Source organism: Bos indicus, chromosome 16 (genome assembly GCF_029378745.1).
Source record: "Bos indicus isolate NIAB-ARS_2022 breed Sahiwal x Tharparkar chromosome 16, NIAB-ARS_B.indTharparkar_mat_pri_1.0, whole genome shotgun sequence".
NCBI lineage: Eukaryota > Metazoa > Chordata > Mammalia > Artiodactyla > Bovidae > Bos > Bos indicus.
In genome coordinates, this window is record NC_091775.1 from 66,557,544 (window position 1) to 66,575,091 (window position 17,548).

The following is a 17,548-nucleotide window of genomic DNA, read 5'->3' on the forward strand; positions in this document are numbered from 1 at the left end:
CAACAAAATATATAAAGCAAAAAATACAACTACAGGGAGATACTAATAGGTGTACATTGTCAGAAATGTTATCAACCTTCCTTAATATGTCAAGCAAACAAAATTAGCAAGGAACTGCACATTATTCACTCAGAAAATTGACATATATAGAACTCTATATCCAACAATTAGAAAACACACATTTTTTTCTTAAGCACAAGTGAAAGCTGACCATGTTCTAGGCCAAAAAGAAAACCTTAATAAATTTCAAAGGATAGGTACCACACAGATCATAAGTATCATATAAATATCAATATTAATTTTTTAAAAGAACAAGTAACTAAGTAGAAAATAGACAAAAATGTAAGAATATCCATTTTTTTTAACAAAGGAAACACATAGCCAATAAATATGAGGACGTGTTCAACATCATCAGTGTTCAAAGAAATACAAATTGCGTCACCATGGGAAATCGTCTACACAGTCATTTGACTGGCAAATCTTGGAGTGTGACAATACAAAGTGCTGGAGAGGATGCTAACCCACAGGATCTCTTCTGTGTTGCTGGTGAAAGTACAAAGTAGTACAAAGTGGAAACAACTTTAGCAAACAATCTGACATATCTCCCATCATTGAACTTTAGCTTAGTCTATGATCTAAAAATTCTACCTAGATATACAGACAAGAGAAACTTTTATACATGTACAACGGAAGAAACACAAAAACACTCACAGCATTAGGGTTCACAAGAGTAAAATCCTAGAAACAACCTAAATGCTTACAAATCCATGGTTTATTCACACAATAAAGTATTATGTAGCAGTCAAAACAGAATGAACTACATCATGCAACAATGTGCAAGAATTTGAGTAATATAATTTTAGGTGAAAAATCTCAAAAGGTCTCATATGACATGATGCCGTTTTATAAGTTAAAAATAAAACAAAAATATGTACATTAAGGAATACATGTGGATGCATTAAAATGTATAAAAGGAAAGCAAGGGATTGAGCGATACAAGATGAGAATGATGGGTATTTCAGTTAGAGGCAGACATATGGGATTACCGAGGTATGAGATTACAAAGGTATGGAGAGTTGAGGACCATAAGCAGAAGTAGTATATTGTCAAGTTAGCTATTTTTATAACGGATGGTCAGTCTATCTGTGAGTACTTAATATATTATTAAAAATGAACTAAATAAAATGAGCCATGCATGGACCAATGATGAGAGTGAATTAAGAAAAACTGCACAATTCTGAAGCCACGATTCAGATCAGTTTCAGGAAAGGACCATTTAGATAACACTTTGAAATTTTTCAGACAGTATTGAATAGAGGCAATAATTTTAATATGTTCAAATTAATATTTATATTTCATTTATTTAAATATAGGCAATTATTTTTTATTTTATACTTAAGCCTTTAGAAACAGAGAAATGTATAAATAAGATAAACAAATCTCATTAGTAACAGTCCAGTGTACTTTCATTTGTTTATGCCTGTTTTATAGGGTTCTCTTATAAAGATCATATTTTTATATGATTCTACATCCTGTTTATTCATAAAACATTGTTATATGTTTTGTCCCCTGATCCAACTCAATTTAATAACTTACTACTCCAACACTGATGTAAAATAATTCTCAATATTGATGCTACTCTTTACTGATGATCACTTAGTCTGTTTTCAAGTTTTCCACCACTACAAATAATTTTATGTGATAAACATCTTTGGGAACAAATGATTTTCTACCTTTTATACTGTTTCCTCAAGCACATTCCCAAAAGTGAAATTTTTAATTAAAAGAATTAAAACCACATTAGTGAGCATTTACCTCATAGTAAGCGTAGCATATGCCAGGCACTGTTCTAAGTGCTTGTGCGTGTGTGTGTGTGTGTCTGTGTGTGTGTGTGTGTCTGCACTCAGTTGTGTCCAACTCTTTGCGATCCCGTGTGTGTGTGTGTGTGTGTGTGTGTGTGTGTGTGTGCACTCAGTTGTGTCCATCTCTTTGCGACCCCATGGACTGTAGCCTACCAGGCTTCTCCGTCCATGGGATTCTCCAGGCAAGAATACTGGAGTGGGAAATACCATTTCCTTCTCCAGGGGATCTTCCTGAACCAGGGATCGAACCCGGGTCTCCCGCATTGGAGGCAGACACTTTAAACTCTGAGCCTATTCCTACTCCAGGGGATCTTCCCGAGATTAACTCATTTAATTGTAATAACTCTGTACTGCAAAAACACAACACTATAAATCAACTATATAATAAAAATTTTGCTCCAATAAAAATTATTTAAAAAAACACAAAAAACAGAAATCAACACAACAAAATCATAATAACTCTATGAAGTAAGTACTATTATTCTCATTCTCACAGATACAGAGGCACACAAAGGTTACATATTTTGCCCAAGATCACATGACTTGAATTCCAAAAATATGGTTCCAGGGTCTATGCTCTTAGTTACCATGCTATACACAATTTCTGGCGGTAAGAAAAAAAAAAGATTGATGATACTATTATTAAATATAGATTTCCACTTAATTACACTTTGATGTGAGATGGTTAAGGTATTCTGTTCCTCTGGTTCTCAAAGAAATTATTGTATTGTTTCATTTATAATGCTATAAGGTATGAAATAGGATATTAAGCTATCTGGAATAAGTGTGCTATTATTTGGCACCAAGGAAGAAAATTTGGCTACATTTGTTAAAATTCCAGCAATCTTGTGAGAAATTATGCTTTATAATGTCATAAAGACTATTTTAACAAATAAAAATCCTTTATTTCCCAACCATTTTTAGAATGTGAAGGTTTAATTTGAAAAGTCCCACTTACATACCTTTTCGTACCCAGTCTCCAGTATGAATATTTATAGTCACACCCACTAAATTACTACTTCTCTGTCTTTTCTCCCAGAGAAAATCAAGAGCTTTTCTTGCATATTCCTATAATAAAAAAAGAAAAGCATACGTGAAGAATTGTATATCTTTGCCAAACAAAAATTTAAAGGCCTATAGTATACTTTTAGGATTAAGTAAAATTCCAAAGATGATCACTTATACATTAAATTTCTCTACAAGTCAAAAATACTGGCTCTTTCAGCTAATTGAGTCTAGTTAGAAAGAATGACTCTAAAAATGCTCTTTGGTGCCAATGGTCTCACTTTGAGACCGTCCTTGTCCATCTACTCTTGTGGTACAGGTCCACATTTACACACAGGAATTACTGAAATAAAAACAGTTGGCATATATTAACATAATTTCTATCTTTTAATGCAAAGTGAAAATCTCCTGAGATACTCTCATTCACAAAACTGAAAAAGAATTTCCAAGTTAGTATGCCATCTCTGAAACAGAATAGGCATTTCAAATCCTACATTTTAAATAGCAGGCAACTTCGCTGGTGAAGAGTAAGTAAAGCAACTAGCATTCATTTAACAGTACCAAAATTATAACCTTATAATAACATTTTTCTCTTTTTTCATTTATTATTATCCCTTGGACACTAAATTATTTCTGATTAAATTCTTGGCTTTGGATGAAAAGATGTTAAAAAAACAAAGAACACGTACAAAAGAATTAAGTTAAAATTAATTTCAGAGCATGAATCTACTAAGCACTGCAGAAGTACTTCTATAAAAGAAATCATTAAACCAATTTGTCACTCTGCAGATTTAAGAACAGGGTATAAAATAGTTTTCATTCTTGACTCAATCTATTTATGCTGAATTTTTAAAACAAAGCAGATTGCAACTTTACTTAATCGTGTAATTTCAGAGCTGAAAAAATTTCATAAAGATTACATTTCCCTATTCCTATCTTATAGCTAAAGAAACAGGACCAGTGAAATCAACAATTTAACCAAAGTTTAAAACTAGACTACAGGACAGCTATTAATGATGTGAGAATTCAGAGCTCTTCATATATATCAGACCAAAGGTCAACAAACTTTTTCTGACAGGGGCCAGACAGTATTTTAGGCATTATGGGTTTGACAGTCATTGTCACAATTACTCAACTCAGTCACTGTAGCACAAATACAGCCATAGACAAAAATCAATAAATGAGCTGGCTCTGTTACAATAAAACTTTGTTTAGAAAAACAGGCAGTGGCTTGATTTGGCCTCAGACTGTAGTTTACCAGACGTGTATTAGTTTGAGTCTCTGTCAACTGCATGAGGTTGCTTCTTCCATAATAAATCACATTCAAGAAGCTGAAGAAAAAGCATTGTTTTAAAATATAAAATAACCCAGTGGAAAGAGGCTGGGCTTTGAATTCAGAAAGTCATGGATTCTAATTCTGGTTCCACTCCTTCACCCACTAGTCAAGCATCTTTGAGTCTCACTTTCCTCAAGTGTAAATGCATCTCAGAGTTTACAGGTCAAATTAAAGTAGAAAGGATGTAAAGAATGACATTTTTTTTAATGAAGGAAAAATATTAGCCAGCAAGTTAAAGAATAAAAATTAACCAAAATAAGATTAACCTGTTCTTAAGATACTTTGTACAGAAGAACTGTACAAAAAAGATCTTAACGACCAAGATAATCATGATGGTGTGATCACTCACCTAGAGCCAGACATCCTGGAATGTGAAGTCAAGTGGGCCTTAGAAAACATCACTATGAACAAAGCTAGTGGAGGTGATGGAATTCCAGTGGATCTATTTCAAATCCTGAAAGATGATGCTGTGAAAGTGCTGCAATCAATATGCCAGCAAATTTGGAAAACTCAGCAGTGGCCACAGGACTGGAAAAAGTCAGTTTTCATTCCAATCCCAAAGAAGTGAAGTGAAGTCGCTTAGTCGTGTCCGACTCTTTGTGACCCCATGGACTGTAGCCTACCACGTTCCTCTGTCCATAGGATTTTCCAGGCAAGAGTACTGGAGTGGGTTGCCATTTCCTTCTCCAGAGGATCTTCCCAACCCAGGGATTGAACCTGGGTCTCCCGCATTGTAGGCAGACACTTTACCATCTGAGCCACCAGGGAAGTCCAAAGAAAGGCAATGCCAAAGAATGCTCAAACTACCGCACAATTGCACTCATCTCACACGCTAGTAAAGTAATGCTCAAAATTCTCCAAGCCAGGCTTCAGCAATACACGAACCGTGAACTTCCTGATGTTCAAGCTGGTTTTGGAAAAGGCAGAGGAACCAGAGATCAAATTGCCAACATCCACTGGATCATCGAAAAAGCAAGAGAATATCAGAAAAATATCTATTTCTGCTTTATTGACTATGCCAAAGCCTTTGACTGTGTGGAGCACAATAAACTGTGGAAAATTCTGAAAGAGATGGGAATACCAGACCACCTGACCTGCCTCTTGAGAAACCTATATGCAGGTCAGGAAGCAACAGTTAGAACTGGACATGGAACAACAGACTGGTTCCAAATAGGAAAAGGAGTACATCAAAACTGTATATTGTCACTCTGCTTATTTAACTTCTATGCAGAGTACATCATGAGAAATGCTGGACTGGAAGAAGCACAAGCTGGAATCAAGATTGCCAGGAGAAATATTAATAACCTCAGATATGCAGATGACACCACCATTATGGCAGAAAGTGAAGAGGAACTAAAAAGCCTCTTGCTGAAAGTGAAAGAGGAGAGTGAAAAAGTTGACTTAAAGCTCAACATTCAGAAAACGAAGATTATGGCATCCGGTCCCATTGCTTCATGGGAAATAGATGGGGAAACAGGGGAAACAGTGTCAGACTTTATTTTTGGGGGCTCCAAAATCACTGCAGATGGTGACTGCAGCCATGAAATTAAAAGACGCTTACTCCTTGGAAGGAAAGTTATGACCAACCTAGACAGCATATTCAAAAGCAGAGACGTTACTTTGCCAACAAAGGTCCGTCTAGTCAAGGCTATGGTTTTTCCAGTGGTCATGTATGGATGTGAGAGTTGGATTGTGAAGAAAGCTGAGCGCAGAAGAATTGATGCTTTTGAACTGTGGTGTTGGAGAAGACTCTTGAGAGTCCCTTGGACTGCAAGGAGATCCAACCAGACCATTCTGAAGGAGATCAGCCCTGGGATTTCTTTGGAAGGAATGATGCTAAAGCTGAAACTCCAGTACTTTGGCCACCTCATGCGAAGAGCTGACTCATTAGAAAAGACTTTGATGCTGGGAGGGATTGGGGGCAGGAGGAGAAGAGGGTGACAGAGGATGAGATGGCTGGATGGCATCACTGACTCGATGGACGTGAGTCTGAGTGAACTCCGGGAGTTGATGATGGACAGGGAGGCCTGGTGTGTTGCGATTCATGGGGTCGCAAAGAGTTGGACACAACTGAGCAACTGAACTGAACGGAAGATACTTTGAACATACATCCACACAAAGACCATTAAACTTGTTTTATGTATGGTGGTTAGTCGCTAAGTCGTGTTCAACTCTTGCGACCCCTTGGACTGTAGCCTGTCAGGCTCCTCTGTCCATGGGATTTTTCCAGGCAAGAATACTGGAGTGGATTGCCATTTCCTTCTCAAGGTATCTTCCTGACCCAGGAATCAAATCCAGGTCTCCTGCATTGCAGGCAAATTCTTTACCAACTGAGCTATGAGGGAAGCCCTGTTTTATGTATACTCAGACCTAATGTCTCTAAATACTAGAATTATACAGTTCCTATTTCTGCTTATTCTATGTGCATCATTTGCTGAATCTGAAATAATTCTAAGTCATATGTTTGAACATAGGCTGTTACTATTGCACTCCAATGACATGGTTAAATAATTAGCTAAAATAAAAAAGTGTGAGACATAGCTAGTTCACAACAAACTATTTGGAGGATATTAAGTCTTTGGATAATGAATGATATTTCCGCTGAAGTAAACAAACTTACAGATAAGACTCTCAATGAAGGAAAAGTGCAAAAATTTCACTATGTTTTAGAAGATTAGTGAAGTTTTCAGAAATGCAGTAGACTACACAGAAGTCTAACAATAAAACAAAGCAACACAGTATTTCATACAAGACATCTGTAACATCAAATTTCATAAGTAATACAGCTAAGGCATTTTCTAAGAATAAAACTAAAAAGTTACAATTCGTGAATAAAATGCAAAGTTGTACTTTCTTTTTTAATTGTGCTTTTCACAATTAAAAACTATGTACTGTAATTTAGACAAAATGTTCACTAAGATAACAGAAATCCTCCAATTGATTCTCTTAATACTTGATCAACAAAGAAAAGCTATAAAGTAGTTATTTATGCCAATACCCGGGAGACCAAACTATGAAAAGCAAACCTCAAATATCGTCGCTCCTGTGAATCGACTTAGAGCAGCAAACTCAAGGATCAAGGTGCCTGCACAGGCTGTACAGGTATCAGTCTCAGTACCTGTCCGAGCTTCTGGTTTTCTGATACCAAACTTCAAATTGATCTAAATAAAATCAGAAGATTATCATTAGTGATTATCAAGAGACAATGATTTCTGGATAAGAAACCATTTTTCAATTGAGACTCTAATCAGATCATGAGAATAACTGAAAATAACTCTGAAATTTTATCTGCTGATCTTTGTGACTTTCCAATTACCATCTAGGGAAGTACATTGTAAGCACATACTATTCATGGGATAAATAAGTTTTCACTTAACTTCTTCTTCAAGGGTATCAAAATTCAGTATCAATATAATAATTATACAAAGCAAACACTTGCTATAACAATCGTGTTCTCTGGACAGTTTGAACTAGTCAGTACCAAATTAGGAAACTATTCCAATCCTAAAACAAATTGAGGTTTAACTGAGAATCTGTGAAAAAGTATTAGTATTAGTCTTTCATAGAGAAAAAACTAAGCATAGTATATATTTAAAAGAAGATTAAAATTTTATTCACAGGTTTTAAAGTTTTGAAATATAGAGTATGTTACCTTGCTGACAGACTAACAAATAACACAAAGAAAAATGTTTCAACCAGCCAAATAACACCACAATATAAACTTGAACCAAGCTGACCAGAAATGAGCTCTAGGTTTTTAAATAACCATTAACTGCTCAAGAGCATTTCTGTCCAGCAAATACTTCTGTGTTAAAACCACTGTTGCAAATATTATCAATTATGTATTCATATCCAAGAGAGGTTGATTGTACTAATTTTCATGAGCAAAAGCAGTATTTACTAATTATATTTAAGAAGGATGGGAAGGTAGTTATTTTCTACCTGTAGTCCTCTTCTAAAAAAATAATTTTTAAAATTATATTGATACTTCTGAGGATAAGCAAGTAATATGACTGTTTTATGATAATGACCTTAGTAGCTTCTGTTTCAATTTCTTATCTGCTTCTCATGTTATAACAAAAGTGAAGAACAGCTAGATTCTTCTAAATTCAGCACCTCCACTTATAATAAAAACTAAAAATATTTACTAAAAGTAAATTCAATTAACTAAGCATTTAGATGGTTTAAAATAATTTTGATTTCAATTTTAATATTCTAAGGAAACAAAAAAATTAACAAGAAAGTTTAAGCCACACTAATAAGCAAAGAGATTTCAAATTTTAAACCATACAAGCAAAAGAAATTTCAAATTAGAACATGTTTCCATTTTTTCCTCATTAAATTGGCTAAAAGTGAAACTGAAAGTCGTGTCCAGCTCTTTGCAACCCCGTGGACTATACAGTCCATGAAATTCTTCAGTCAAGAATACTGGAGTGGGTTGCCATGCCCTCCTCCAGGGGATTTTCCCAACCCAGGTTTCAAACCTAGGTCTCCTGCACTGCGGGCGGATTCTTTACTAGCTGAGCCACAAGGGAAGCCTAAGAATACTGGAGTGGGTAGCCTATCCCTTCTCCAGCAGATCTTCCTAACCCAGGAATCGAACAGGGATCTCCTGCATTGCAGGAGGATTCTTTACCAGCTGAGCTATCAGGGAAGCACAAATTGGCTGAAGAGAGATAACAGACAGTGTGGGCAGCAGGAAGTGTAAAGTAGAACCCTTCTGAAGAACAACTGGTCAATAAGCACACAAAGCCTTAAAAAGCGTTCCCTATTTTATGGCTTTTTTGTTTTTTCTTCTAGTAATTTATCCTTAGGAAGAAATAAGTAAAAAAGATGTGTATAAGGATATTCACAGATGAGCTATTTAAAAATATCACAGACTAGATAGAAATTTAATACTAGTCTGTTTCTTAAACAAAAACAACAAAAAAGATGTTTTCGCGATCCACTAAATTAATGGGTAAACGAATGGGCTGCGACCTCCAGTTTGAAAAGCATATACTATCACGCTGGATCTCCAGAGATTTCCTGATGGAGGAAATGAGTCTTATTTATATCGGTAGAGAAGTTATTATAGCAAGCCTAAAGGTTTGGAAATGAAAAACAAAACCAAAATCTCCCTGCTGCCGCTGCTACTAAGTCATGTCAGTCATGTCTGACTCTGCGACCCCATAGATGGCAGCCCACCAGGCTCCTCTGTCCCTGGGATTCTCTAGGCAAGAACACTGGAGTGGGTTGCCATTTCCTTCTCCAGTGCATGAAAGTGAAAAGTGAAAGTGAAGTTGCTCAATCGTGGCCGACTCTTCGAGACCCCATGGACTGTAGCCCACCAGGCTCCTCCGTCCATGGGATTTTCCAGGCAAGAGTACTGGAGTGGGGTGCCATTGCCTTCTCCAAAGAACTCCCTAGGTGTTTTGAAAAACACAAACAGATTATTTTGTCTGAAACAGAGCATGCATTTCATTGGGGTACGGGTATGAAAGAACCTCAGAAAGAAAGTCGACTGCCAAACCAGAAAGAAACCTGGAAGTTAAAGGACATTCAGTGCAAAAGGCAGAGTCAGTAAATTTCTGAGGGCAATTTGATAAAAATCATGCTTTAGTAAGATTAATTTTTAAGTCTCTGAAGCAAAAACTAGAGAGAGAAGAGTAAAATATACATTTATAATAGTTTATGAATACAATTATATTAGTTTCAACAATAAAGCAACAGTAAGAAATAAAATAAACAGAGTTTGGTAATGGCTGAGATGTCTGGCCCAGGTAAGAAGGAAAGAATAATACTGTTATTAATAATAAAGAATGAAATATATCAGAAGAGAGTTCTTCCCATCTTCAATAGCTCCTTTCCCTCTGCCTTAAATATAAAATTTTCTTGGGTGGGCGGGCGGGGAGCGGGGGGATAACTCCTAGGACTTCCCTGGTGGTTCAGTGGTTAAGAATCGACCTTGCAATTGCGACGCAGGGAACAAAGGTTCACTCCGTGGTTGAGGCACCCATGCTGCGGGGCAACTAAGCTTGCAAGCTGGAACTACTGAGTCGGCCTGCCACTAGAAAGAAGCTACCCTGCCACACCGAAGAGCCCATGGACTGCAATGAAAGACCCAATGCAGCCAAATAAATAAATAATAATAAAAACTCCCTCAACTGACTGTGCTTGTGCTGCCAACTCTCCTTAACTACAAACATAGAGGAAATCTTAAAATGAATGTCCCTATTCTTTCACCTACGTCGAATCCTTCTTCCCCTTTATTCTGCCACGTTAGATCCTTCAAGGCTCTGTTTACCCCTAATTATCCTAATGTTTGCTGGAACGTCTCCTTCTGAAACTTTTTTTTAGTATTTTTAATACCATACGCTATGTTGCGGTTCTCCTCCTAAGTCTCCGCACAATCTCCTTTTCACTGCTGTGCTTCCTCATTCCCCTCTGTCCTGTATTCTCTCAATATCCTCTCCTCTGGAGAGTGAACACCTACTCTACTGCTTCCACCACATCGTCTGCACAATAATTCTGGGCCCAAATTCTAGTCTGGCATTTGTTTCTTCCTTCTGCAGCATAACCTTATGCAATGACACAAAAAGTTTTAACAAATCTAAATTCTCACACCATTCAAATGCAAATTAACCAAAATGTTCATATAAATTTGTTATAGAGCTTGAAGCAATTATTTTTCCAGCCTCAAGCAGGTAAGGAACAATGGCTGGATCACAAAAATGGATTCTTTCAAAACAGCAAAGAAGTATACAAAGGCTGCCATATTTTTCAGAATTACTTACTCTTGGATAAGGAAGGCCACTGGTAGTATTGAAAGCTGGTAAAAGTTTGTAGCCCAATTGCTTTGCCATTTGGAGAAGCTCATCATTGTACCACTGCATGTACTCGCCTTTTTCTTTCAGCATGATTGCCAGTGAGTGTCCACCCAAAAGACCCCTACAACCAGAGAGATGAAACATTAGTCACATTGTACACATACTTACATATCATCACCTAAACAGATGTGGGTTTCTTGCTACCAACAATTTAGAGTACATAAGGAACAATCACAGAAGAACATAATTTCTTACCTAACTCTGGCTACTCAGTTTGTGGCAAACCATTATAAAAACCATTATTAAATCATGGCCAGTATGAAAAAAAAAAAAGAATCAAATGTTGTAACTGTTGTAAAAGGTTTGGCCCTTGGAGAAGGGAATGGCAACCCACTCCAGTATTCTTGTCTGGAAAATCCCATGGAGAGAGGAGCCTGGTGGGCTACAGTCCACAGGGTTGAAAAAGAGTCAGACATGTCTGAACGACTAAACAACGATGAAAGGGTTTGGCATTCTTAAATACCGTACATTTTCTTAAAAAACAACCTAGAATCATTTATCTTAATAAGTTTAACACATTTGATTTTAACAAATTTTAATTTTAATTATAGCACCCTGAAATCTCTTGACTTTTAGTGTAACATTAACAAAAATTCCCCACTCTTTATTAAATGTAATAGATTAATAAACTCTGTGAAAAGCTAAAAAACTATTTTTTAAATTTAACTGATGAATAGACTCACTTTGCCTGTGTGACAAAAGGAAATGAGTTACAGTAACACAAAAATAACCATTAAATATAAAAATGTAATAATGTTGAAACGTGAATTAATAAATCCTGCACTTCCTGTGTTCCAAGAATATTTCAAACTGTTAGTTCAAAGGTAATCCTATAAATTCAGTTTGGCTTGAAGAAGTGTTAAGGTTAGTAAAATAGATAAGCTGACAAAAAAACTGTGATGTAGCTAATATGCAAATACTTGACCTGTTGTCAGTCCTTTTTTAACAACATACAAGGATTACCTTTGATTTGAGTCTGCAACTATTTCCAAAGCTTGTTGCTAACTGTGCCACACATATAGCAGGGTCATTCCGCAGTCTCTGTGTTTTACAGTATCACACCTTTTATTTTTTAAACGTAAGAAATTTCTTGCTTTACTACCACCAAGAAATAAAGAGTATACCCTTATTCTTCTGTTATTAAAATCAGAGTTTAGTATCTCACATACTTACCCAAGAACTCTGATGTTTGTTTCAAAGACTGATACAACTACATCATTATCTAAGTTAACATCTCTTAAAACTTTTCTCACTGCATCTTCAAATTCTTTAGTTTTATTTAATACCTAGGAGAAGAAAATTATTTAAAGTAAAGTTATTTTCAACCAAGACATAGAGAAATATCCTCAGAATGAGCTACTAATAGCAAGTTAATACCTTAAGATTATAAAAAATAACAGAAAAAATGTTTCCCTTAAGCATATTATAAAAATGTGATACTATCTAAAACTGAAAAAGATTAAATACCTATTTATATTGCAAGGAATCTTTATATACTTCTTTTTTTTAGACACACTGAAAAATCATTAGGACTTTAAAACAATCATCATCAGAACTGTTAGCTGGTGTGTATAACCCATGACCTAGAGCTGCAAGAGGTGAACTCTACTGGGATTTGCTTCCCAAGTCAAACAAAACAAAACCCACCCTATTCGTCAAATATCATTTTAAAACTTGCTTAGTCTCGGAAGAAAGCACATCCTCCAGGGAATGATCAATTGATCCTAAACCATACAACGCTTGCCATCTTCACCCCTTGGACATCAAGGCCCCTAACTGAGGAGGCAGTGCAATGTTGGGCTAAAGAACAAGCTCGGATTTGAATTCTGGTTCCTTAGTCTCATCTCTGAGGCTGTTCTTTCATCTATAAAAACAGGAAATACCTATCCTCAGAGGTTTATTTTCCTAAATGAGGTAATGCATGTAAAGCACTTTTAGTAGAGCACCTGATTTAGTAAGTGCTTGATACCATTACTATCTATTATTACCATTATTACCATGAGGGTCTATAATCCTGATGAAGCTAAGAACTCTGGATGCTTGCACTGAGCTCCAGAGGAGGGTCACTGTCATTACACAGGTTGTGTCGATTTTTCAGTCTAAATTAAGGTTGCACAAGTAGATGTTATTTAGATCTCAGGTCCATTAAAAGTAGTTTTCCTTTACTTGACTGTTTAATCTTTTTGTTTGATAATATTTTATAGTGTTTTCTCATCTGATCTGATACTTCACTAAAAATCCTAATCTAGGGACTTCCCTGGTGGTCCAGAGGTTAAGAATCTGCCTGCGAATGTAGGGTTGATCCCTGGTCTGGGAAGATTCCACATGCCAAGGAGCAACTAAATTGATGCACCCCAACTCCTAAGCCAGTGCTCTAGTGTCCGGGAGCCACAACTAATGAGCTGTTTTCCCCCTAACTACTGAAGCCCAAGCACTTAGTCTGCACTCTGCAATAAGAGAAGGCATGGCAATGAGAAGTCTGTGCCCCGCAACAAACAGCAGCCCCGACTCGCCACAATTAAAGCAAAGAAAGTTCGTGCACAGCAATGAAGACCTAGCACAGCCAAAGGAAATAAAAATTTTTTTAATTCGAATTTAGGCATAAAACATAAGAGTGACTAAAGTTTAAGTAAAATTTAGAGTAAGCCTTGAGTGTAATATAATATAAAACCTGATTTTAAATTGAGTGCTTTTCTTTCTCAGTCTCAAAGTCCATGTAAATTCTGAAGCCACAAATGTGAATGTACAAAGACCTGTATCACTTCCGGGAGATACAACTGTTCTACTCACTCCTCACACACACGCACATCTTTTTAATATAATTCTGTTCATCTTATTCTTTCAAAGACTATCTCCTGAGAATTTCTCCCAAGAAGAGTACCTACACTATCTGTTTCAAAGAAGAATAAAAATGAGAGTTTTGTCCATAATTAGCTAAAAATTCATTCTAATAGCTCCATTAGTTGACGGGTTTCTTAAGCTCCTAACTGATGACAAAGAACAAATTCAGGTCTCTTCCCTTCCCCTCTTCAATCTGTTCAGTATCTTTCTCTCTGTAGATTTCATGGTAACGTTGACTTTAGTGGTAAATTTAAAGTTTTAGGTTTGATTTCATTACAATCAATAGAAACGAGATGTCTAGAATTATGAACAAGAGTTTAAATCGAAAGATCAAACTCTGACAACAGAAGTTCTACTTAACATACTGTGGTGTGACCAAAATAAAAACAATAAGGTTGCATCCTGTCCCAAGTGATATGTCCTCTACTATTTTCAAATAAAGAAACCACAAATCAAAAAATGATCACAGAGTAAATTAGACATATTAAATACTTGTATTGATAAAATGTACAACATTCCTTCTAAATGTAGGAAAAACTTTCAAACTTCTTTTAATCCTTCTGCTTAAGTAGATCTTAATAGGTATCTTAGATATCCAATCTAGGCCCTTCTCAAGTGAAAACAGGGGTCCAGAGAAGCTAGATAATTTGGCCAACGTCACATATTAATATTATATGATCACTTCCTGGTACTCCCTGCCACAGGGAGCAAGAACTCAGGTTACAGCAAACAGTGCTCTAAGTGTGGTCTGCTGACCAGCAGCAACAGCACCACCAAGTGGCAGTTTGTTAGAAAAACATTTCCTTGGGCCTGCCTTCAGTCTGCTCCATCACAACCTGCATTTTATTTTAGCAGATCCCCAGGTGATTTGTAGCAAACAAGTCTAAAAAGCACTGCATCATTACACGTGGTTCTAAAACTTTAGCATATATTAGAATCATCTAGAAGCTTGTTTAAAAAAAAAAAAAACAACATTCCTGGGCATTACTCCCAGACTTTCTGATTCAACAGGCCCGGGATGAGGCTCTACAATCTGTATCTCTAACAAGTTGCCAGGTGATGCTGATGCTGGTAGTGCTGGAATCATATTTTGAGAACCACTGCCAAAGTGGTTTAATTTCAAAGAGGAACAGAACCTATTTATAATAATGGCTGCTCAACTAGAGACCAGTAGACTTCTAAATATAGGGAAGTTATGCAGCCTAGAAACACATTTTCTCCTTCATTTCTGATAAAAAATTTTAAAACACATAGAATATCTGAGGTTCAGGTTCATAAAAATCAGTAAGAGCTTAGAGATGATGAAGAGCTTCCAGTATATAAGGACAAAGCCAAGATGACAGAATGAGAAACAAATGTACATCCACCTATGGTCTTTCCTAATACACAGCTACTGCCCCTCACTCACTCCCCTGTATCAAGACAGACATGAGGTGTATCACCCAGCTACACTTATAAATAAATAACACCACTTAGCTTCTCCCAGGGTGGCAATTTGTGTCTCCTGGGATACCTATTTATCTTTTTCTCTTCTCCTAACATAGCAGAACACATAGGACTACTAAACCAAAAATAAGGTACACAAGAGTCTCTCTTATAGTCATTATAATATGGTTCACACATTCCTTTTATTTCTGAAAAATGAAATCACCACTTTCAAAACTCTGATACAGCTAAAAAAGGTCTCAATAATCATGGGCTTCTCAACAAAAAATGTCTCAACTATGGTTAAATTTTATAAACAAAGAGAAGCTTTAGAGAAATACATAATAATGCCAGGTCCCACTTCAGGAAAATTAAATCAGAACAACTTGGGAGAGAAGGATTATTTTTTAAACTTCCTAAGTAATATTCCTAAGATGCTGATATAGTTGAGAGTCTCTGATTAAAAAAGAAAAGAAAAAGAGAAAAGAATCACCCAGTGAAATAAAAATATAGAAACAGTACTGGGAAGAAAAGCCAGGCTCTGAAAATTTTCTGCCACCACAAAGATTTTTTGTTGTGTTTTTAAAAATATTAATCAATACTTTAGATATTAATTCAACTTTGAGAATTATGACTTAAGTAAAATTCTGAAACAAGCCTATTTTTATACCATAAATGATCTGAGAGTAAAAAACTAGAAAGATACTACATTCAGAAATCATGACAGCTGGAACTGAGCCATTCCCCTCTGCCATCACAAACCACCCCCAACGAGAATTAATTTAAATAACTTTGCCTCCCATCAGGTCTAAAAGGAGTGCAAAGTAGTGATCACTTGGTATTTAAAATCATTTTTGAGAAAGAAGTAAAATTTTAATGGACCTAACATATAAAAATTTTAATTTAACAATTTCAGTATCATTGCAGCATGTCTTTCTGGAACAAGAATATCAAGAGCATTTTTTAGAATTACTTTCTTCCAATAGCTTCAATCTACTTGTCCAAAAGGAAACAACTTTTCTGATTAAGGGGCCACCATGTAAGCTAACATACCTATAAATTTTGAGTATCTCCATGATTCTATATAATTTCACTTGACATTCACATGACATTATCAACTTAATAATATGAAAGATTTATTTTGAAGCAAAGATCAAATTATCTTAAATTCTGAAAACTTTTATTTCAGACTTACTGTACTACAATTATATTCATAGTACTTGAGCACACATAGTATGAAATTCATAAAATAATTTAAGAAGAATCAAACCTACCACAAGAGTATCCAAAGAATCAATCAGTGTCAGGGAAAATCTATGACACAAGTATAGTGAGATAGAAAACATTAGAATTCTGAATATTTGTATTCATGAACATATAAGACATAATCTGAATCCTACTGAGACTGGAAGTTTCCATTATTCCATTAACTAGTACTTTCATGCATCTACAGTACCATGTAACCTATAAAACACTAAAAGAACCTGAAAAGCCTTAACATCACATTTAGATTAGGCATAACGACAAATCTTTCAAAGTGAACAGAAATATTCATTAGCTCTTTTAAAAGCAAATAAAAAATATTAATGCATCAACACCTTGTAAGTGTCAACAACTATATACATTCTAAAAGTCACATTCATCTTAACAAGCAACTCAACTTTTCACTGATCTAAGAGGTAAACTGATTAATATTGTACAAAAGATAACAGAAAGGAATAAAGGAATTTAACGGGATAGTTAAAACAGTCTTGAAATTTAACCAATTCCCAGATTCACAATTACACACTGCCTCTAAGATGCCTTAAGACTTGAGAACTTTGAGCTGCCATGTTATGCCCTTTGTTAATACTCACTTTCCCAAGGCATCATCAACATCACCCCGACTTGGCTCCTGGCCTCTAACGCGACCTCTGCAGGTCAAAGGCATGAGTTCATCCGCTGGGTAAGCATGTTCCTGCAAGGAAAGTCTTAGTGAGTCACTAAGGAAAGTAAGAGGAAAGTGCACATCTTTTAGAGAACATAACTTTTCAGTTTTTTTTTTAACAAACATTAATCAAAAGTTTTACTATTCTTACAGTCCATGAAACCTTAAAAGAAAACTTTTTAGCCATAAATATGTACTTGTAAATACAAGAAAATATTTCCTTAAAACTCTAACAACAATCCGTTTCCCCTCCACCCAATCTCACTTCCCAGAGAGATAACTG

At 35.8% G+C, this 17,548-nt stretch overlaps 1 protein-coding gene across 4 annotated transcripts in view; it reads right to left on the bottom strand.

The window, feature by feature from the left end:
* Positions 1 to 17,548, bottom strand: part of EDEM3 (ER degradation enhancing alpha-mannosidase like protein 3) — a 72,629-nt gene that overhangs the window by 32,107 nt on the left and 22,974 nt on the right. For all 4 annotated transcript variants that reach the window (XM_070768565.1, XM_070768564.1, XM_019976342.2 and 1 more), the window contains exons 3-8: positions 17,195 to 17,295; positions 16,613 to 16,652; positions 12,246 to 12,358; positions 10,980 to 11,133; positions 7,230 to 7,364; positions 2,825 to 2,930 (exon numbers count right to left, since the gene is read on the bottom strand). In XM_070768565.1, the coding sequence (XP_070624666.1) occupies positions 2,825 to 2,930; positions 7,230 to 7,364; positions 10,980 to 11,133; positions 12,246 to 12,358; positions 16,613 to 16,652; positions 17,195 to 17,295 (649 nt within the window). The remainder of the gene's footprint in view (positions 1 to 2,824; positions 2,931 to 7,229; positions 7,365 to 10,979; positions 11,134 to 12,245; positions 12,359 to 16,612; positions 16,653 to 17,194; positions 17,296 to 17,548) is intronic.